Here is a 22,993-nt window from a genome sequence, read left to right on the forward strand (position 1 = left end):
CTGATGAAATGTAAGACATTTTCCTGCCTCTGCCTTCCCAGTGCTAGTAATAATTCAATAACTCATTCTTGAATAGCATTTTGTTGCACAGGAAAAGGGCACAGCGGGCTGCAATCACAGGTACACCGAATCAAAAAGGATTTTCCCTTAAGATAGGAGGGAGCTTGGGAGGACAGGAGGGAGAGGGAACTGAAATTGGTATGTGAAATAAGATTGTTTTTAATTTAAATAAAAATTTATTTTTTTAAAAAAAGAGGGTAAGGAAACTTGCTATATTCATGTTCTCTCCATCCTTCTAGCCCTATGCACACCACAATGCGGGAGTTCAACAGAGCTTGGGGCTGGCAAGTAATGAGTTTTGTGTGACACAGTCCCATGGTGCTTGGTTCTGGAGGTTTGTGGGGTTTTTAGCTTTCAGCAGGGCTCGGACACCCTCACCCTCTCATCACTCATCTTGGACAAGAAAACCAAGGCCCTAAAAAATCGCCACCGCGAAATTAAAGAGCTAGGAAAAGAATGAGAAATGCAAAGCCCCGCCTACCGTCATTGCCGCCCACTGCCAGGCAGGCGGCTTTTTACGCCAGCCAATCTTAAAAAGACTCCTAATTCTTCATCAGCCTCTCCCTGGGCGGAAATGACGCTTTTTGCCGCGTGTGATTGGCGGAAGCAAAAAAATTGCTTTGCGGCAGGCAAGTAACTTGCTCTCTTTTTGGCTTCCGCTCCGGACCCATGTGAGAGACAGGCTACAATGATGAGCACGACCAAAGCTGCGAAGGGGTAAGAAGGAAAGGGAAATCCCGGGTCTCTTTGAGGGCTGACTTTCCTGGATTTGGGAAAATAGGAGCCACTTTCTAACAATCATCCCAAGACCCTGCCAGTAGTTAAGTGTATTTGCGATTCATCCTTTAAAATCCGTTAATTTGGTTTTGCGCCTCTGTTTCTCTTCTCTTTAACTGCATCGCTGTTAAGACTGATGATCCTCCTTCTATCTCTTGACAAAGTTAGTATTGGTTTCCCTTTACTTGTCACGTGCCCATTTTCTGCCTCTGCCATGCGCGACTTGCGCAGGCAGTGCCAAGTTGTGTGAGAGTCATCCACAATATTTCCTCCCCTGTGATATTTCACGTGTTCCCCCTCAGCGGTAGAAAAGCCAAATGTAAATGCCGAGATGAACTAGACGCTTTCCCACTATCAATCTCCGTTAAAAGCCCGTACTCGGTTGGTTTCAGTCATGCCCCTAGCTCCCCAGTTCTTGACAAATGGTCAATATTACTTTTTGAATAGGCTGCACGTATCAAGGCACCTGACTGGTAGAAGATGCACAGAAATGCTAATAGAATGTTTAAAAGGTTAATTAGGAAACTGCCTTTACCTCAAAGGCATCAACTGGAAATGCGGTGCCGGCATCGCTGGGAAATGCGGTGCTTATCCCTAAGGAACGTGTTTAAGTCTTGCGGATTTGGAAGTCGTCATCAATTACTATTAACCTTGGAATTGTTGCTTGACTTCGGTCAAAATTTAAGAATATTGACAAGTTATCAAAGGTGCTCTTACTGTTGCGCATTTCTCAAATAAGGCTACTTGGAACTGAAAAGAACTGAATGAATTGGTTTAGAGCAGTGCTTCTCAACCTTCCAAATGCCGCGACACTTTAATACAGTTCCTCATGTTGTGGTGACCTCCATCCATAAAATTATTTTCATTGCTACTTCATAACTGTAATTTTGCTACTGATATGAATCATCACGTAAACATCTGTGTTTTCCGATGGTCTTTGGCGATCTCTGTGACAGGGTCCTTGACAACTTCCCGGAGGTCGCGACTTAAAGGTTGAGAATCACTGGTTTAGGTGTTATTTTAATAGAAGGGTTATTTCACATGTTAATATTTCTATGTTACCTTTTTAAAACAGCCTTCTGGCTTTGAGCCAGCAGAAAGAACTAGTGGATTTGCCAACCAACTACCCCTTGAGTGCCAGTGAAGATGAGGTGGGTGACAAGTGTTGAAGTGACGCAAAATTAGGGTGAACAGCACATTCCTGGAGAGGAAAGGATTGGAGAGATATATATGTGGGAATATATATATATATATGTGTGTGTGTGTGTGTGTGTGTATGAATTATGTATGTGTATACATATATATGATAAATTTTATATATATATATATATATATATATATATATGAATTTTAAACCCAGTTCCCTGACAAAACTACTTAAAGTGTTTTACATCCTGTATAAAATAGTTCCAATTTTAATGATAAGGAAAGGCCAGGGATGCTGACCGTCATCCTATAACTTGGGAGGCTAGGGCAGGGGGTACCTCAAGTTTGAGGCCAGCCTAGGCTGTGGACTGAGAGCTTGTCTTTGTTAGTTTTTAAGGGATTTTATTGTGACGGTCAGTGGCACACACCTTTAATCCAACACTTGATAGGAACACCCCCTATTTCTTTTAGGGCATTCAAGACAGGTTTTCTCTGCAGATGATAATTAAAATATCGGTAATTCTTGTGCAGCCACTAAGCTAACAATAATAAAAAAAAAACACCATGGAGTGTTTCAAGACAGGATGTCTCTCTGTAACCACCCTGGATAGTCTCAAACTCAGAGATCTGCCAGTGCTGGGACTAGAAGCATGCTCTCCACCACCTAGCTTAAGCTGATTTCTTTTTGTCTGTTTGTTTGTTTGCATACCAGCAACAGTTTCCCCTCCCTCCGCTCCTCCCATTCCCTCCCTTAAGCTGGTTTTGTTTTTTGGGTTCTGTTGGTGGGGGGGCAGGTTGTTTGTTTGTTTTTGTAGACAGGGTTTCTCTGTGTAACAGTCCTGGCTGTCCTGGAACTCTATCTGTAGACCAGGCTGGCCTTGAACTCACAAAGATCCGTCTGCCTTTACCTGACTCCCTAGTGGTGGGATTGAAAGCGTGCTTCACTACCACCCAGCAGCAGTTTTCTTAAAAGTTAGGACATTAGCCAAGGTACTAGGACTCAAGTTACTAAGGATCAACATTCCTTATAAAGATAGAGTTTAGATTTTGAGACAGTTCCAATTTCAGCTTGGATTAGAGTGCTCATATAATATGTCATCTGATTCCCCTGTTCTCTACCAACCATAACCAAAATTTTATGTGGACTTATTTCCAAGTTGTCTTTTCCCTCTTCTCGTTGTCCTAATGGGTTTTCCTTTTCTGAGTTTAGGGGGACAGTGATGGAGAAAGAAAGCATCAAAAGCTTCTGGAAGCAATTGGTTCCCTTGATGGAAAAAATAGGTAACATCCCTGCCTGCTTGTCTTCCTTTCCTTTCCTTAAGGTCCTTTCCTTTCTTTGTGTGAGAATATACATATACATATACAACTTACCATAATTGGAGGTCAGAGGACAACTTGTGGAAGTTGATTCTTTCCTTTCCACCTTGTGGGGAATTCAGGGGGCAAACTCAGTTTGACTTGGCAGCAATGGCCTTCACCTCTTGAGCCATTTTGCTGGCCCTATAACTAGCTGTTTCTCTCAGATGTCTAATGGGATTTATTGAATGTCCCATGTAATGATCCTAGTTCCTGTGTGTGTAGCATATAGTTAAAAAAAAAAAAAACCTGTATGATTGCTGTTGGCTATTTTCCTTATTGCTGTTACTGTATTAGAACTCACACATTGGAAGTTTTATTTAATTTACACCTATAGTATTCTGAAGCATTGAATACAAATTAAATATTCCCATTAAAGAAATCAATTAAAATTTTATCTCCATGGTCAATCATTTATAAGTGGCAGGTCTTGGATTCATATCAACGTGTGCTTAAATTTTTTTGCAGTGTACTTCATTGTATTTTTTTAAGGATTGAATCTACATGAAAGGATGAGAGGCAGATTAGACTTCTAAGTTTAAATTTAGGAACACTTTGGTTGCTCTGTGACAAAAGTGGACCATTGGGTGTGGCCCATAAAACCCTGGCTGCCTTTGAAGAAGTATTCTTCTTAAAGATGTAACTCAGTGGTAGAGCACATGTATAGCATATATGAAAATCTAGACCCCAGCATCTCAGAAACAAAACAATGAACATAAGTGCTTATGGTCCCCATGCAAATGTGTCTAATTCTAGTATATCATTTTTTCCTGATTTCAGGTGGAAATTGCCTGAGAGATCTGAGGCTAGTCTGAAAGTGTCCGAGTTTAATGTTAGTAATGAAGGTAAGTTTTAAAAAGATATTTATGCATGAAACCATAAATATTCTCCTGTAAGAATGCATTAAAGGTAGTCAGATGAAGAAGGCTAAGGAGCTTAGTGGGATGCTTATTGCATAAAGTGATTTGAATGATGGTTCCTTGCATCTCTTACTAGCTTAACTGTCATGTTTGTATAACTCTTTAATGTCACAATTGCCTTTGTATTTCAGTTCTCTCATGATGCCTCAAGTTAGGACAGACATTCAGCTTTATTGGAGACTTTTTAGAATTGTGTTGCACACATTTAATCCCAGTGCTCTTCCAGCCTGGTCTACAGAGTAAGATCCAGAACAGCCAGGACTGTTTCAAAGAGAAACCCTGTCTTGAAACCCCACCCCCCGAAAAAGAAATATTTGTGGCATTGATAAACCAATAAGTTTATATTGGGGTGACTAACAGGAATATGGGTGAGGAGTTACTTATTGGAGCTAGAATGGCCCAAAAGCAGGTATATTATCAAAAGCCCATTGCAACATTGGTGAGGACTTAAGAATGTTGCACCCCTTGACTTCTTGCAGGAATTGACCAAGAAAATCTCTATAGCTGGCTACTCAAATCTCTTCCCCCAACAGTGAACTACTTCTAAAGTTGTGTAGTAGGGGTGGACTTGGATAATCTTGCAAGTTTCAGCCTTCCCCCTCCTTCCTATGGGAATGCTTCGATTTGAAAGCAGCTGCCATGTAACCGGCCACCCCTTCCTCCCTTTTTCATGGTATTCTCTCAGACTTGAAGTGGTAATACAGACAGCCATTTATGTCTAAGCATTGTGCCACGGAAACAGGCACTTGGGTGATTGAGTCTCTGGTACAACATCCACTGCAACAAGAAGTTTTCTTCCATGACCAGTTAAGGCTGACGGTGGTGGTGACCTTTTCTTCTAGCACTTCAGAATGTCTGGTTTTATGTTGTAGTCTTTAATCTGCTATGAGTTGATTTTTTTTTCTGGCTTCTCAAACATCAGCATCTTTGCTATGATTCCCCCCAAAGCAACATGTCAAGGGGCAAAGGATCAAGACAGAATCTCAGGCCCCCTCAACAGAAAAGAAACCTGGTGACAGATCGTTGCATGACTAGTCTAAGGAGCCGTGTCACCAGCCTTTTTTTTTTTTTAACCTCATTGCCTCCCAGTCCAGGAAATCCAATAAATAAGAATGGACACATGTTGAGTCTTGGTCAGACACAAAGCTTAAAATTACCTAAGATTTTTTTTTTCATGTGCCAACACCTGCTCAAGAGCCCATTGTTATCCCCTGAGTTGGGGAAGAGGGGTAAAAGGGGTAAAAGGACAATATCACCCCTGTTAAAAATATATAATCTATTAGGTGTGGTGGCACATACTTTTTATTCTCAACATTGGTGGGGGGTGCAGAAGCAGGTGTATGTTCAAGGCCAGTCTGATAGCAAGTTCCAAGCCAGCAAGGGCTATATTCTCAGACCCTGCTTGCTCCTACCAGAAAAATAAAAGATCTAGTAAGTGGCATAGTTCCTGTCTCTAGATGCCGATTTTTTTCACCCTTCTCTAAACTTGGGCAGCTTGAATGAGTTCTGTGCTTCTAGTAATCACCAGCCGTTAGCAGTATATTACCAGTAAGCTAATTGAATTCATTCAACAGGCATTTATTGAGTATTACAATGTGTCCACCAAAGTAACTAAGTCAATAGCAGGTGATAGTCTAGATACTAAATGAACAATGAAGACTAAGGCATGATGGGCTCTGCAGTCTAGTAATGAAGGGAAGAACTAAAACAGGATAATACAACAGTGGCTCATATCTTTAATCTCAGTACTGAGAAGAAGAAAATCAGGAATTCAAGCCCAAGCTTGGCTTCACAGTTCAAGGCCATCCTGGTCTACATGAGACCTGTCATAAAAACAAAAACCAGATGATATAATGACTTAAGTGAATACTTAAGACTGGTTGGTCATTAAAGGTCCTTGAAGAGGCAAAATTGAAGGAGAGGAAAAGTCAACCATATAAAGGTAGGAGAAAACATTTCAGTCAGAGGAACAGCTTGGGAACAGTTAAAGAAACACAGGGCATTGTTGGAAAATTCGGAAAGAAGACTTAAATGACTGGAGGATAGCAGAATGATATAGGGTAGAGAGGCAGGTGAAGACCAAATCCTATTGGTATGTGTCCCTTAGGTTTATGAGATCCTAGGTATAATTAAGCAACAATGAATTGTTTTCAGCAGGATTGTAACATTGAGGTACACATTTTCATAAACCGACTGGCTGCTATGGGACAAGTGAATTGCAGTGAGGCAAAAGTAGAAGTAAAAAGACAGAAGCTGGGCAGTGGTGATGCACAGCTTTAATCTCAGCATTGAGGCACAAGCGGGTGGATCTATGAGTTCGAGGCCAGCTTGGTCTACAGAGTGAATTCCAGGACAGCCAGGGCTGTTACACAGAGAGCCTGACTTGTGGGGGAAACAGGAAAAAAGTAACTAACTGACTTTTTGAATAACTTTTTCATTTTGCTTCTATGCCCTAACATATTTGGAAATGTACAAGATTAGTGGTGTCACTATGGCTAGGGATAAATGATTGAAATAAGAATTATTTGTAATTCCATGCACATTTTCAAGACTATCAACATATTCTATTCAGACTACTCCCTACTTTATATTTAAATTTTTTTTTCTCACTTCCAAAACTGACCAGAAAGTTGGCCTTTCCACAGGCTCTGGAGAAAAATTGGCCCTTTCAGATCTGCTTGGACCTGTTAAACCTTCACCCTCATTGTCTGCTGTAAAAAAACAACTGAGTAGAGTCAAATCAAAGAAGACTCTGGAATTACCCCTTAACAAAGCAGAGGTTGAACAGGTAAGTTATGTGAAAAATGGTCCCATTAAAGGAAAGCACTTGAACTGAGGAGGAAGGTAAATTAGGGACAGCTGAAGTCTTCAGAACTTAACAAGAGTCCATATCTAGCCTTCCAATTATTGGGGTGAGGGCAACTAAGAAGCATTGCCTCTTGGTGTTTGTTTGTTTTTGTTTTTGTTTTATTCCTTTGAGTTCGATGTGGAATTTCATGCCCTTTCCTTTTCTGTATTTTGCCTGGTTTAGATCCAGAGAGAAGTGGCATTCAGTAAAACTTCAGAAACCCTCTCCAAATGGGATTCTGTGGTTCAGAAGAATCGGGAAGCAGAGCAGCTGGTCTTTCCCATGGGGAAGGAGCCAACTTCCTTTGCTCCCATTGAACATGTGTTTAGTGACTGGAAGGTGAGTGCAAAAAAATGAAAACAATCCTTGAAAGCTGAGTGCAAATTGAAGATTCAGAACCTTCACCCAGTTTGCATGAGTAATTTAACCCTGAATGCCAGCTTATGTCATTTTCGTTTAGTAGTCAGAAAAACAGAGAGGAGGCAATAGCTATGTAGTCATTCTCTTTGTGATTATGGTATTCAAAATGTGGCTTTATACGTTTTAGTGTTAAAGCATCTGATGACAAAGATTGGGACATGGTGATACATGGCTATAATCCCAGCATTTGGAAGGTGGGAGCAGAAGAGTCAGGAGTTTGTGGCCAGATTGAGCTAGCTATGTGAGATCGTGTCTCAAAAACAATTAATTAGAAAAGTGTGTGTATGTGTGTGTGTCTGCCAAGATCAAAGAAACATTGTGTTTTCTTTTGTATAATTTTATGTTCATTAGTGTTGTGCCTGCATGTATGTCTATGTGAGGGTGTCAGATCCCCTGGAACTGGATAGGTGTGAGCTGCCATGTGGGTGCTGGGAATTGAACCTGGGTCCTCTGGAAGAGCAGCCAGTGCTCTTAACCACTGAGCCATCTCTCCAACACCTGTGTTTTCTTTCTTATCCCCTAGTTCTGTTTTGTTGTGATGCTACCACCCAAAAATATGTAACTCATGAAGGGGGTAAGGAATACTTTAAAGCTGTGTTAACCAAACACTGAGCCCTGCCACTATGCCTAATCATGGGTGGGTTTTAATGTATCAATTCTTCTTTATTATTGGGTATTCTTCCCATTTTAGTGGTTTTGAAATCTCCTTGTATGAAATGATACTAGTAGTAAATGATGTGGTTTAGGGAGAATGGCAGTTACACTCTTGGCGAAATTGGTCCCTAGAGACTCTATTTCTTACTATATGAACAACTCCTTCAAAGCAGTCAGCCTACTTTTCTAGTGTACAATTGGTATGGAGTCTCTACTAGAATGGTCTGTCATAAAGAAAAAAAGTCAAAGAAAACAGTACCTACATGATACCTGATAGAAAGAAAGAAAGAAAGAAAGAAAGAAAGAAAGAAAGAAAGAAAGAAGATAGATAGATAGATAGATAGATAGATAGATAGATAGATAGATAGATAGATCTGACCACAAAGTTATTAGCGTTTCTCTGTTCTTTCTAAAAAAGATATTACAGTGTCTTATGCTAGAAGTTGAACTAATTAAAGCTAACTAAAATTACATTGCTTGCCACCATAACTAAACAAATGTCACTTATTAAGGGACTAAGCTCTGTTTTCTTATAGTATTTTTGAAGTCGCTACCATTCTCTTTCTAGGATTCTTCCTTTTCTACATGAAAAAGAGATCAGGTATAAAATGTGGCTGCAGGATGAAGGGGGACTTTAGAAAAAAGTTGACGAGGTAATAACAATTTACAGGGTTCAAAAACAAAGTATTGAAGATAATTAGTGGTATCTTACACCACTTCATCTTCCTTCTGCTCAGGTTTACTTCCATGCCTGCCCCAAAATAACAAGTTTTATGAGTTTTTATGGTTGAATTAGAGTTTTATTTGTATATTCACGATTTTTGCCCCCATTTTTGATGGAGAATGTAGTAGTTTCCATGCTGCTGGGCACCTTGCTTTTTCCAAATGATAAAGTAATCTGGGACTTAACAGGAGAGTACCATGTTGGCCAAGAGGTCCAGCCTCATCAGTGAGTAGGGCCCATATGGTACACTTTGAGAATATTGTGCCATTCATTCTAAGATTTATTCCTGAGAAACTGTGCTAGCGTAGCACAGAAAGAGAAAGAAAGGATTTTGGCTAGCAAGTTCCAGTAGTTCCCTTGCAATTTAAGAGTTCAAAGTACCAAAGAGAACAGGATTTCTGGAGGTGGACAATCAGAAAAGCCTGCACTGTAGTTTGGGTTTTGCTTCCTAAGTTAGCATTTAACTCTAGCTAAAGAGAGTTAAGTGAGACAAAGCAGGAGAACGCATTTGTAAACCGTAAAGTGCTACAAAGGACATAAGGTAACATATACTCTATCTCTCCTTTCTTTCAAAGGACATAAGGTAACATATACTCTATCTCTCCTTTCTTTCAGTCCCCACCTGCGTTTACCAAAGTGTCCCCATTTAAACCTTTGTCTCAGTACGCACTCAAAGAGGGAGTTTGTCATTAGAAATTGCTGCATGATACGCAGGCATGGTGATATATGCCTTTAATCTCAGAATACAGAGGCAGGTGGATCTCTGTGAGCTCCAGGCCAGCCAGAACTACACTGTGAGACTGTGTCTCAAAGACAGAAGGAGGAAAGGGGAGAAACAAAATAAATGCTGAGTGTCCCTATGGGAGATTGGAGGTTCACAGTGTACACTAGCTGTTACGTTTGCTTTGAGACAATATCTTTCTTAAGTTGGCCTTGACTCCTTACAGGCACCTCTCAGAGGCCTGGAATAGCAGGCATGTACCTATACCAGAATTTTATATTTATTTTTGGTTTTTGGTTTTTGGTTTTTTTGTTTGTTTGTTTGTTTTTTTTTTTTTTGAGACAGGATTTCTCTGTAGCTTTGGAGCCTGTCTTGGAACTAGCACTTGTAGACCAGGCTGGTCTCAAACTCAGAGATCCACCTGCCTCTGCCTCCCGAGTGCTGGGATTAAAGGCGTGTGCTGCCAACACCCAGCTCTATACCAGAATTTTAAAGGCTATAAACAAAGAATGAATACACCTGTTGGACCCATTCTGAACCACTATCAGACCTTCATAGCTTTTGTCTGTAATTCTAGCACTTGGGAAACTGGCAGAGGAGGACTGATTGCCTTGAGACCCATCGATGAAAAGGGGGTCTGCCTAGGCATATGGTACATGCCTACAATTCGCTTAGGAGCGTAAGATTCGAAGATTTCCAGCTCAAGGCAAATTTGGGGGACATATGGCTGGGCATGATGGCAGGCCTATAATCCTAGCTGTCTGTGAGACTGAGGTAGAGGTTTGAAAGGTCCAACCAGCCAGAGCAATTTAGCAACATTCTGTCTCCAACTAAAATTTTTAAAAGTTGAGGGTAGAAAAAAATAGAAAGTTATATCGTGTTTCAAGCTTTTACAAAATAAAACAAATCTCACTATCATCTAAGGAGGAATATTCTTTGGAAAGAGCTAGCCTTCACTGCTGTTTGTTTCCTCTTCTTGTCTAACTGCTGCTTGTCTCAGCTGGGCATTGGTGTTGAATGCCTTTAATTCCAGCACTCGGGAGGCAGAGGCAGGAGGATCTCTGTGAGTTTGAGACCGGCCTGGTCTTCAAGAGCTAGTTCACACCATCAGGATTTCCATTCTGAAACACAAAATTATTTGTGACTCTCCTCCTTAAAATCCATTATGGGCCAGTGAAATGGCTCAGTGCTAAGGATGCCTACTGCCAAGCCTGACAACTTCTATTCCTGGGACCCATATGGTGGAAGAAATTAACTGGCTCCCAGAAGTTGTCCTATATCTCCACCTGTGTATGAGCACCTACACACACACACACACACACACACACACACAATCAATGTAAAAATTCAATTAAAATCCATCAAAGGCTCTTAGAGCATAAAATACAAACGCCTAGTGTTTTAGCTGTGCTCAAGAACACATTGTTCTCTTACATACCGGTAACTCATTTCCTGCTACCTGTGTTTTTGTTTATGCTCATCTGTTTGGACATTTCCCAGTCTTGGAGGGATTGTACATAAGCCTCAAAGCCTAAATCTAAGAGTTATTTCCTTCCCTCTCTAACCCACCCACCTCTTAATCGGAATTAACGGTTCCTTTCTGTATACTTACCTTTATGGAATAACATTTAACCCATTAATGTCCCATTGTTAGTAGCATATGTGTCTCTTAGTGTTCCATTGTTTTAGCATATGTGTCTCTTAGCTCTGAGCTCTATGAAGACAGGATCTATCTTAATTAATTGTGTAGTCCTAGCACCCCTCACAAGTGCCTGGAATGTAGCTGAAATCAATAAAAGTTGGCAAATGGAATTGAATTTGAAGGGCGATTACAACATTGTAATATAAATCACTTTGTAGCCTGTGATTGATCACTTCTGCAGATACTAAAAATGGAAGAACATGCACCTTTACCATTCAGTAGAATAAGTTTATGGCTAAATCAATAGCACCTTGTAACATGTGATGATGTGTATTTATGTGTTTGCTCAGATATTTGTAAGTTTAATACTGACCATGATGCATGTGGCTACTGAAGAAAAATGCAAATATGTGAGGTTTGAAACTGGCTGTTGCCTAAGGCTGTCTTTGTGCTGTGTCAGGATGGACCATGGCCTGATGGGCCTGATTATTTTAATCACCTTACAATGTCAGTCAAGCGGCAAATGGGGTTTTTGATTGACATGTGAAATAACTGGTGCACAGTTTATTCCATAGTCATCACCTATCATAAAAAAGTACATGGAAACTGTGGAGTTGGAGCCAAACTTAGAAAATGAGTAGAGTTAAATTTGAACTACTAGATGAATGCATGAAGGTCCTATTAAAAAAAAAATCTTTTTATGGTCAGGAAATTAAAACACATGCCCTGCTATAAAATAAATTACTGGGTAAAATGTACCTAAGAACTAGAACTACCATGCTTGTCTTCTTGGTAATAAATAAAAAGATGAGAGCCAGGCATAGTAACGCATAACCTGTAATGCCAGCACTTGAAAGGCTAAGGCAGGAACATTAAAAATTAGTTTCCTTCTGGGTTGGTTTTCCAGTTAATATCATCAATGGCAAATAACACTTAAGATACAACCTCTCCTTTCCCTGTAGAAATATGATAAGACCAAATAAATATAAAATATTGAGGGTAGTTTTTTTTTTATTTTTTTTTTTTTTTTTTTTTTTTGAGTCAGAAGCTTGCTAAATCACCCAGCGTGGCCTTGGACTTTCAGCGATCACCCTGCCTTTATCTCCCAAATGTAGGGATTATAACTGTGTGTCACCATAACTTTCTGATAATTTTGGACTTTTTGACAATTTGGTGTTACTCTCTTCCCAGCATTTGACTTAAGAGTATCATGCTAACATTCTCAAGAAAATGGAGTTCTGTGTTCTCATCATTGATAACAGAAAATTATCCCCCAAGTAATATTAAAGAGTACCTGAATCCCCTTGTGGAAGTTGTCTTAGAGTTTTCTAGAAATCCAAGCTGAGTGTAATAGTAGCTACCTGTAATCATAGCACTAGGGAAGCTGAAATGGAAGCTACCCTGACTTCTGGGGCAACTTGGGCTATATTGAGTTCCAGGCTAGCCAGGTCTAGATCTCATCTAAGAAAAGAAGAAAGAAGGAAATACAGCAAATTTTTAAAATTCAGAATAAAATGAGGCACTGTCTATTGCTCTGAACAGCTACACTAGAACTTTAGATTTGGCATATTTTGTTACTTCCTTAAGGCAAGAACACCTCTGGAACAGGAAGTTTTTAACCTCCTCCATAAGAACAAACAGCCAGTGACAGACCCTTTACTGACTCCTGTGGAAAAAGCTTCCCTCAAAGCCATGAGCCTGGAAGAGGTAAGTGTTATATAGAACATTTGACATACCCAGGCAAGCCATGGTACTCCCAGAATTTGACTTCAAGTCCAGGAGTTACTGTACATGTCATTCATTGTAGGCTAAGATTCGCCGAGCAGAGCTTCAGAGGGCCCGGGCTCTGCAATCCTACTATGAAGCCAGGGCTCGAAGAATGAAGAAAATCAAAAGTAAAAAGTAAGGAAGCTGTGTATCTGTAGAAGAAAATGGTGTGGTTAATCACGACTTCTTTGGAAAGAACTTTTGTCATGACAATTAGGGTCCCGTAAAAGAAGTCCCAAGTAGGAATGACTAGTCACCTTTCCTAAACCAACCTCATGTAGCTGTGCCTGCTTCATTAATACCCGCTCCTCTGGCCTTAGCGTTTATACTTGACATTGACAAGAAGAGGGCTGTTTGGTTACGTTCTCTCCCAAAAGAGCATGGAGTGGTTCTATACCATGAGCCCTTGACTTTTCACAGCTGTGGAATCCACTAGGACTTCTCTTTTGCTGTTCTGCTTCTTTGGAACTTGTTCTGTTCCTTCTTTAAGCTATAGAAACAGGCGAGTCTGCTCTGCACAAGCCTGAAGGGTCAGAGAGTTCTGTCCATCTTCTCAGGTTCTGTATTGGCTCTGTGGTAGCCATTCTAGCATCTGCATAAGGAAACCCCTTGGATACCCTGGGCACTTTTGCATATGGTGCTTGGTATTTCAGATAAAACTAAGCTTGCACACCTTCTCTCTTACCCTGTAGATATCACAAAATTGTGAAGAAAGGAAAGGCTAAGAAGGCCATAAAAGACTTTGAACAGCTGAGGAAGGTCGATCCAAATGCTGCATTGGAAGAACTGGAAAAAATTGAGAAAGCCAGAATGATGGTGAGTTTGCCTGTTGTTTTTCACACCTTTGCAAACAACTATCCCTAGACGGTATTAAATATCTCATTCTGTCCTTCCTTTCTAGGAGCGAATGAGCCTTAAGCATCAAAACAGTGGCAAATGGGCCAAGTCAAAGGCAATTATGGCAAAGTATGACCTAGAGGTAAGAGATGGACAAGACGAGAGGAGATGGAATTGGAGAAAAAAAGAAAACAGGTCACAAGGATGGTAGCAGAATGAGTTGGGAAAAACCAAGTCACAGGGATGAATGAAAGACTAGGAATATAAAGACACTAGGAAAAAGCTTTGGGCAGAGAGGAAAATATGGGAAAAGGCCAAAGGAAAATAATAGCAAGGCAAATCTAGTAAAAGAGGGGGGAACTTTTTCTTATCATTGTATTTCACCTGCTGCATCCTTAAGGATAATTTGTCTTTCTGTTTTATCCCATGGCCACTTACTGTTTAAACATTAGATACCAGTAAGAGATACCAAATGAAATGGAAAATCTGGGTTTTTAGCTCAATGGTAGAGCACTTACATAACATAATGAATGCTTGGGGTTCCAGCCCAGCACATTGAAGAAAAAAAAAATAAAGTAAAAGCAGCAGCTTGAGCTTAGTGTTGTGATACATACATACAAACCGAGTGCTAGAAAGGCTGAGGCAGGAAGACTGACCGCCCATTCAGACTAGGCTACCTAGTGAGACCCTGTTGGAAAAAAGGAAAGAAATAATGGAGGCAGCTTTAAGAAATAAGGGAAAAGGTATTACTGTGGTCGCTGATGACAAAGCTCCTGTGCTGGGGGACTCCTTCCTCTAGGCCCGCCAAGCTATGCAAGAACAGTTGGCTAAGAACAAAGAACTGACACAGAAGCTCAGAGTTGTCTCAGAGAGTGAGGAGGAAGGAGGCGCTGATGAGGAAGAAGCCCTGGTTCCTGATGTAGTGAATGAAGTACAGATGAATGCAGATGGACCTAATCCATGGATGCTCAGGAGTTGCAATCGTGATGCAAAAGAGGATGATATCCAGGTGGATGCTGAAGAGCCGCGTGAGCCTGTGGTCCATGAGTTTTCTGAAAATGAGGGAAATGAAAGAGCAATGGAAGAGGAAGATGTTTTGTTGAAAGAATTTGAGGAAAGGAGAACCCTTAGGAAAAGAGCTAAGCTCAACCAGGATGCTAAGCCACTGGGTGACCAAGAAACCAAAGGTGAGCTGTGATGGGATGGAAGGGTTGGTTTCTTATTGCTGTAGATGGACTGAGAGAAGGAAGAAATGTCCACCCACACATGCTACATGGTGATTAAACTCTAGGGACTTAGAAGAGTGTGTACTGGGACCCTTAAGTGAAATTAGATTCACAATAACCATTTTTTTCCTAAGGCATTTGATAATCAAATTCAATGTGCTCAAACACATTTTTCTGTTCTTGAGGTTTATAATCTTCACAAAGACATTACTAAGCTTGCATTGAAAAGGTGTGGCTTAACATTCTTGGTACCTACAGACTTGCATCTAGTCAGATGGTAAGTGTCAAAATCTACACATACTTTAGAGACCAGGTAGATCTGGAGAAATCGTTAAACTACTTCAAATGTCTGGAATCTGTAAAGCAAAAAGTGGCACTTTTAAGTACTTCATAGTGCTGGATTTTATGTGTCTGTATTTGGGTGACACTTCCCCAGAATGAATAGTTCTGCAGGCTGTATGTAACTTCATTTACTTATTGGAGGGCTGTAGTGCTGGGGATGAGATAAAAGCCAATATTTTAGGCAAGTGCTTCACCATTGCCCTGTATCCTCAGTCTCTCTCCCTCCCTCTCCCTCACTCTTTGGTTTTTGAGACAGGGTTTCTCTGTTACAGCTCAGGCTGTGCACACCTTTAAAACCAGCACTCGGGAGTCAGGCAGAGACCTCTGTGAGTTCAAGGCCAGTACAGCAAGAGCTACATAAAGAAACCCTCTCTGGGGGGGCAAGAAGGATGTACCTGGTTATCTAAGTCAAGTGTGCTACATGCCTACAATCCCAGCACTTAGAAAACTGAACTAGGAAGTTCAAGGCCAACCTAGGCAACTTAGTAAAATTGAGGATAACCTAGGATACCTTATAAAATGCCTATTCTCGATGAGGGAGCTGCACTGATCATGTAGCTGGGCAGAAAGATAAACCCAGCTAGTATCAGGTAGCAGATCACAGAATTTCAAGGATAGCCTGGATAACACAGTGAGACCCTGTCTCTTATAAATTTTTTTTTAAAAAAAAAGAGGGAGGAGGATGCCAATCATGGTGGCACATACCTTTTTATCTCAGGCAGAGGTGCAAATGTCTCTATAAAGTCAAGGTCAGACTGGTCTACATAGCAAGACCCGTCCAAAACCAAAAAAAAAAAAAAAAAAAAACCCAAAAATAAACCAGACAGTGGTGAGGCACACCTTTAATCCCTGTGCTCAGGAAGCAGAGACAGGTAGAGTTCAAGGCCAGCCTGGTGTACAGAGTGAGTTCCAGAACAGCCAGAGCTACACAGAGAAACCCTGTCTCAACAAAAAGCAAAAATAAATGAATTATAACAGGGGTGATTATCTAACTAGATAAATATTTTGAAGCTGTTGGTTGCAGTATGGCCATATAAAGGTAGGTTTTTAAGAATAAATATGAGCTTCTCCAAAATTTAGGAAGCATATTATAAGAAGTAATATATGAGGAAGCCATGGATGTCTCCCCCAGTCCATCAAAATAAGCTTGGGAATTTATTTTTGAGAAATATCGGTATGCCTGTCTCAAGGCCTGATCTAAAACAATACAACAGCTTCAAGCCAAAGCTAGAAAGCAGGGTCCTCAGGGAAGGGAAACAACTTTAGTTATCCAAACGGGCACATTAGAAGAATAGGATGTTGCTGTTGTTTCCCTCAAGGCAGTATCTGCAAAATGGAAGCTTACCTCATCTATAAAAAGCAGCTACTTTTTTTCTTGACTAGGTCATACACAACAGGTTATATAATCTGCTTGAGATATGTAGTGCAAGGGGGAGACATGTTCAACATATATGTCCTTATATGGAAACAAGTTTAAGTAAAAAGTATGAAATGGGGGCTGAAGATACATAGCTCAGTGGTTAAGAACATTAGCTGGTTTTCCAGTGGTCCTGAGTTCAATTCCCATCAACCATATTGTGGCTCACAAACCATCTGGAATGAGATCTGGTGCCCTCTTCTGGCCTATAGATATACATGCAGACAGAAAACTATACATAATGAATGAGTCCTTTTTTATAAAAAAAAAAAAAAAAGTATGAAATGAGGCTAACATAGTTGTACATGCCTGTAGTCCCAGCACTTGGGAGTTGAGGGTGGAAAGATCGGGCGTTTCAAGGTCATTCTCAGCTACATAGCAAGTTCAAGGCTAATATGAACTTTATGAAAACCTGTCTCAAATATATATGTAAAAATTATAAAATGAGGATTCTTGAGTCAGTCAATACAAAACCCTCCAGAGAAGCTGCTTATATGCCATGAAGCCGAAAGTACTGTACTATTTCATTCAGATGTGGTTCCTGTTAAAATGTCACCAATGCTTTTTTTTTTCTCTCTTAATTTGGAGATTTGGGATAGGAGTGGCACTTGGTAGTAGAGTGTTTGCCAAGTATGTGCCAGGCCTTGGGTTTGATTTCCAGCACCATACTTTCAAAAGAAATAAGAACTTCAGGTGATCTTTCCAAATACAGTTGACTATTCAGGGAAGCTGAGGTCCAGTCCTGGTCATTAGTGGTCACCTGAGAAATAGGACTGACCTCATTAGAGTATATTTTGTGGTACTCAGTAGTTGCTTGACAAATACTCATTAACTTGGAGCTTTATTTTTTTCCCTCCAGATTCTATGAGCAAAGAGGTATTATCTGAGTTGAGGGCACTGTCTCAGAAACTCAGTAAGGAAAATCATCTCTCCAAGGAGCAGAAAGAGGGTTCAGCAAAGACTATTCTCCTGGTCCAGGAAGAGGAACCTGCCCTAGAGGAAGAGGAGCCTCTTTTGCTGCAGAGGCCAGACAGAGTACAAACTGTGGAGGAACTAGAAGAGCTAGGTAAAGAAGACAGTCTTCCAAACAAGGAGCTCCCTAGAGCTACAGTTGAAGGGGAGCAGATTAGGAGGAACGCACAATATCAGTTGAAGGGGAAGAAAAAGAAGAAAGAGCAAATGATCAGTCTGCAGAACCTCCTGACTTCAAGAACGCCTTCTGTGACATCACTGGCAGTTCCCACAACAGTAGAGGAGCTGGTGAGCAGAGCCAGGGTCTCGGGCTTGTGGGGGTTGGAGCTAGCACAGAACGGTCCGTACACTCAACACGGTCTAGGAAGGTTGCTTTTGCTGGGAATTCTTTTCAGGAGTTAAGAGGTCCAGGTTACCATAGTGCCAGGCTGGGCCCAAGTGTTAGTATAGCAGATGGAGATTTGTGAACACAGCTGAGCCACATAAGCAGCCTAAATTCTGATCCACTAAAGCTCCGGGGAGGAAACTGTCGACCAGCCCTCCATTGCAAAGGTAGTCACTGAAAGCTCTGGCTAGATCTCAGGCACGAGAACTCAAAGGGAAGTTACTGAGTAACTGCCAAAGTTCCTTCCCCTCAATTCTGACACCAGTCATCTGCCCTCAACCCCAACGCCAACCCAAAATTAAATAATTAAAACTAGTACACGGCATCCACTTTTCCTAGCATTTAAACTGCTGAAAGTTCACATTCTGGTCGCACTTGGAGCTTCTGCTGTTGACCCTGGCCATCCTTTCTCCCACCCTGGCTTCCTTATTGATGATTTTAGATTGTGTCATGATGGTGAGCTAAGGATAGTCACCCTAGAGAGATGAAAATTGGAGCATGATTGCCTGATTGGTTCCTACTGTGAATCGGTCATCCTTTCAGTACTTCCCCCTAGGGGGCGCTAAGATGTCACAACCTGGGATTTGGTCTTGTCTTGAAACACTCGCAAGGCAAGTTGCTGTTCTTGCTCTTGTTTCTTCCCAGGAAGGTGAAATGGAGAGAGAGCAAAAGCAAATGATAAAGGAGGCTTTTGCCGGGGATGATGTCATTAAGGAGTTCCTAAAAGAGAAGAGGGAAGCTATCCAAGCCAGTAAGCCAAAGGACATGGACCTGACCTTGCCTGGCTGGGGAGAGTGGGGCGGGATGGACCTGAAGCCCAGCGCCAAGAAAAGACGCCGGTAAGAGGAGGGAAATGACTATCAGGAGAGCACAGTTTCCCCAGACCACCCTGAAGTGTGATTCCCACACTTTTGACTAAGTCCTAAATACTCCTTTTACTCTTTGGCTTTCCAGGTTTCTTATTAAAGCCCCTGAAGGTCCTCCGAGAAAAGATAAGAATTTGCCCAATGTGATTATCAGTGAGAAGCGCAACATCCAGGCTGCAGCTCACCAGGTAGGTTCAGAGCACTCTCTAATTGTCTGGTTCCCACTACCTGCTTCTCTTGCTTCAGAGAACTATTTTAGTGATTGGTGGGGAGAGGGATTGTGATGTTTTCCTTTTTTGGTTAGTTTACTTTTGTGCTTTTGGGACAGCTTATGCCAGGCTGGCCTTGAACTCCAAATCCCAGGTACTAGGTGTTACCCACACCTTTAATCCCTAATCTCAGCACACCTTAAAGCCTGTGACAGCATAACTGCCTGGGATGTGTGATGATGACCACCAGATCAAATTTGTCTTTTCCACTGACTGGCTGTGAGAGTAGCATCCCCAGACAGGCTGTGCTGTTCTAACTACCGACAAGGTTTAGGATGAAAAGATACTCCGAAAGCAGTAACAGAGCCCCCAAGTCACAGTTTCAACTGGTACCCCGAATCATTCTGCTCTAAATGAGTCTTGCCATAGTAAAAATTAACCACTCTGCTGTAGGCTTGTATTTGTAGTCAAGGTAACACTCAGAAACCAGAAGGTTTGAGGCATGTGTCAAGAAAAGTGATGACAAACCAGTATCTGTCCACAAATGTGAAGGGATTTTCAGTTGAATCATATGATTCCAAGCAGAGGCAGGTGGATCTCTAATCTACAGATTGAGTTCTAGGATAGCCTGAGATCCTCCTCAAAGAAAACCCAATAGTAATAATAATTAGCAGGGGATATTTTCACTATCGGAAACTAAAGTATGACCGCTATCCTCTAGAATATCACGACCCACACGTTGAGAACCACTGAATTAGCTGGACACTAGGAGCAATAGAATGAAGTGTGTGAAGACAGGAAAGGACTCCTGAAACTGACCTTCTTTTTTTTCTGTTTTTTTATACACTCAGTAATATACACAGATAGCAAGAACTTCAACCTAAACAAGACATCTTCTTAGCCTAAAAGGAAAGGAAGCCTTTTTCTTTCAGTACTGACAGTGGAGAAGTGTTTGCAGATCTGAGGGTACCATTCTGGTGGAATGAAAAAGAGCACAGGCCAAGGACCAGGAACCCAAGGGTGCTGTTCTCTCACATCGCTCTTACTTTGCTTGGGGAAATCACTTCCTCAGTCTAGACATGTGTTGATGCCAAGGAAAATAAATGAGTGGTGTTATCAAGTAGGGCCAACCAGCTCTCCATCTTCTGGTGCTTTAAGAGGATGAAGCTGAGCCCAAGAACCTGGAGGCATTCAAGATTCAGAAGCATATCTTTGGTTTCCTTAAAAAATCAACCATAAAGAAGAAAGGAAGGTAGATCTCTGAGTAGTTCAAATTTCAGGCCAGCAAGGGTTACATAGTGAGACCCTGTCTCAAAAAAGAAAAAGGAAGGAGAAATGGAGAGCAGAAAAAGAATAGAAGGGTCAGAATCCATAAAGATGCACAAATATTCCAGCACTCCTTGAAGTGACGGTGTTGTGTAGAAGCACCCACTGGTTAGCAGCCTTGGAATTACTATAGCCAGACAGGAGTGGTGATCTGGGTTTTTGATCCTAAAACCCATTGGCTAAGCTTGAGAGAATAGGTACCAAGTTAACTTCAAACAGATTAGCAGTCCTAAGATTATATGGAAACACTGGGGTGCTTTGGCCTCCCAAAAGTTTACCTCCCTTGTGATTGTCACATGAAATGGAACTATGTGGACAGGGCTGGCATTAAACTTGTGATCCTCCTGATGTCGGCCTTGCAAATGCTGAGATTATAAGCATGAGCCATTATGCCTTCTCTAGGCTACCTTTAAACAAGTCCACCCTGGGCGTCACACTGAATCCCTCTCCTTTTCCTTCCAGGTTCAAGTACTTCCATATCCGTTCACCCACCATCAGCAATTTGAAAGGACCATCCAGAATCCTATCGGGTCCACATGGAACACCCAGAGAGCCTTCCAAAAGCTGACTGCTCCCAAGATTGTCACCAAGGCAGGCCATATTATCAAGCCCATAAAAGCAAAGGATGTGGGTTACCGATCTTCCCCAAAGTCTGACCTGTCTGTCATGCAGAACAATCCAAAACGACACGCCAAATATCAAAAACAGATGAAGAAAAATTCTATAGATTGAATTGTCAGAGTGTCCTGATTATTCTCCCACTGGCAAAACTGGTTTAATACACTGTTAAGCCATATCTTAGAAATAAATTAATTTTTACCTTTATAACTTGACTGTCCTTTGTGTTATCTCCCTACTGAATCATTTTCTTTAAGACGGACACTTGGATACCCCAGCTTTGTACTTCTTTACTTAGCACTTCGGAAGGGGAACTTCATCTCCTCTCCTTACCAAGGTTTGTAGCTGGTCATGAAAATGAAGGAAATTTGCCGGGTGGTGGTGGTGGTGGTGGCATACATCTTTAATCCAGCACTTGGGAGGTAGAGGCACTTGGATCTCTGTGAGTTCAAGGCCATCCTGGTCTACAGAACTCCAGGACAGGCTCCAAAGCTACACAGAGAAACCCTGTCTCAAAAAACCAGAAAGGAAGGAAAATGAAGGAAATTTATCCATGACTCTGGTTTTACTTATGTCACCCATCAATCATGTTCTACCATAAACACCAATTTATAATCGTGGATTGATAAAGTACTGTGTGGTTTAACCTCTAGAAGTAGCATGTACAAACCACAGTTGGATCCTAGTTGCTGATGGGACCAAGCTGAAGTAGGGTCTAACCCAGGAGTTGTAATTTATCTTTTTGCATCTGTGAGCTTCCCAGCTCATTCAGGTAGCTATGTAGAGTATAATTTTTGGGAGATGTAGTTCAGTGCGGAGTTTTGTTTCCTTCAAGAAATAAAGCTTTTCATCCTGCAAGAAGCTCCTTATTAAGATAACTCAATAAATAGCTTTAGGAACTCCCTGCAACTGACCAGATTTCACTAGCCCCACCCCACCCCCTGCCCCAACCCCCCACCCCTGCCAAAATAATAAAAGCTGGAAGCCCTTCTCAGGTGGAGAGAGCCAAGCTGCTCTCCCCAGACTCTTAGACTACACCAGATGCCTGGAGGTTTACACCGAGTCACTTGGAAAGGGCATTCTAGCCTTCTGAGCTGACTGCAGGCTGTGCACTGTGATCCAGGTTCCCAGCTTTGTGAGCTGTCATGCCAGCATGGACTTTGGTGATACAGCAGTCTTTGAGTCATTTACCTCCTGTAAGTAACCCCCGACCCATATTTCTGTAAGTAATTCCAATAAAACTTTGCTTCACCAAGTTGGACTTTGGTGGTATCCTTACTTTGGTCTGTCTTGAGCTTCAGTCATATCTGGAGTGAGTAGATCTCTGTGTTGTGTCTCCCCAGGAAAAGTTTTGTCACACAACAGGAGTGTACCAACCTACATACCTAGTAGGCCCAAGTTTGATTCCTTTGTCAACCCCTAAAAGTGGAGTCATGGAGGCTTGCAGTGTAATCCCTGACACTCCAGAAATGGGAGCTGAAAGACCAGTATCATTTTTGTATGCCTACATAACAAGACAGTGAAAATTTATCCTCACTTTACAGGTACACATGGGAATTCAGAAGTAAACCTGTTTCCAGCCACTTCCTCGCCATTGATTCGAGCAGTATTTAGCCATGTGGACTTTTGCCTCCTTTTGTATCAGAGTACCTGGAAGGATGGAGGTAGCTCCCTGGTACAGGGAGCCTAGGGCTCTGGATGGACCACACTGCACTTCATGTCCTCCCATGGAGGCTCACCCCTCATAACCTTATGGTAAA

General features: G+C 41.5%; 1 protein-coding gene across 1 annotated transcript; it reads left to right on the forward strand.

Annotated features, from left to right (window-relative positions):
* Positions 1 to 611: 611 nt before the first annotated feature.
* On the forward strand, positions 612 to 21,443 carry Utp14a (UTP14A small subunit processome component). The gene is made up of 15 exons (XM_051178481.1): positions 612 to 777; positions 1,913 to 1,988; positions 3,194 to 3,264; positions 4,120 to 4,184; positions 6,905 to 7,047; positions 7,291 to 7,446; positions 12,856 to 12,975; positions 13,076 to 13,170; positions 13,728 to 13,851; positions 13,937 to 14,014; positions 14,672 to 15,059; positions 17,717 to 18,117; positions 18,860 to 19,053; positions 19,169 to 19,268; positions 21,078 to 21,443. The coding sequence occupies exons 1-15, from the start codon at positions 749 to 751 to the stop codon at positions 21,345 to 21,347; spliced, it is 2,310 nt and encodes a 769-aa protein (XP_051034438.1). The 5' UTR covers positions 612 to 748; the 3' UTR covers positions 21,348 to 21,443.
* The last annotated feature ends 1,550 nt before the right edge of the window (positions 21,444 to 22,993 follow it).

Source organism: Phodopus roborovskii, unplaced genomic scaffold, assembly GCF_943737965.1.
Source record: "Phodopus roborovskii unplaced genomic scaffold, PHOROB, whole genome shotgun sequence".
In the NCBI taxonomy this organism is placed as follows: Eukaryota; Metazoa; Chordata; class Mammalia; order Rodentia; family Cricetidae; genus Phodopus; species Phodopus roborovskii.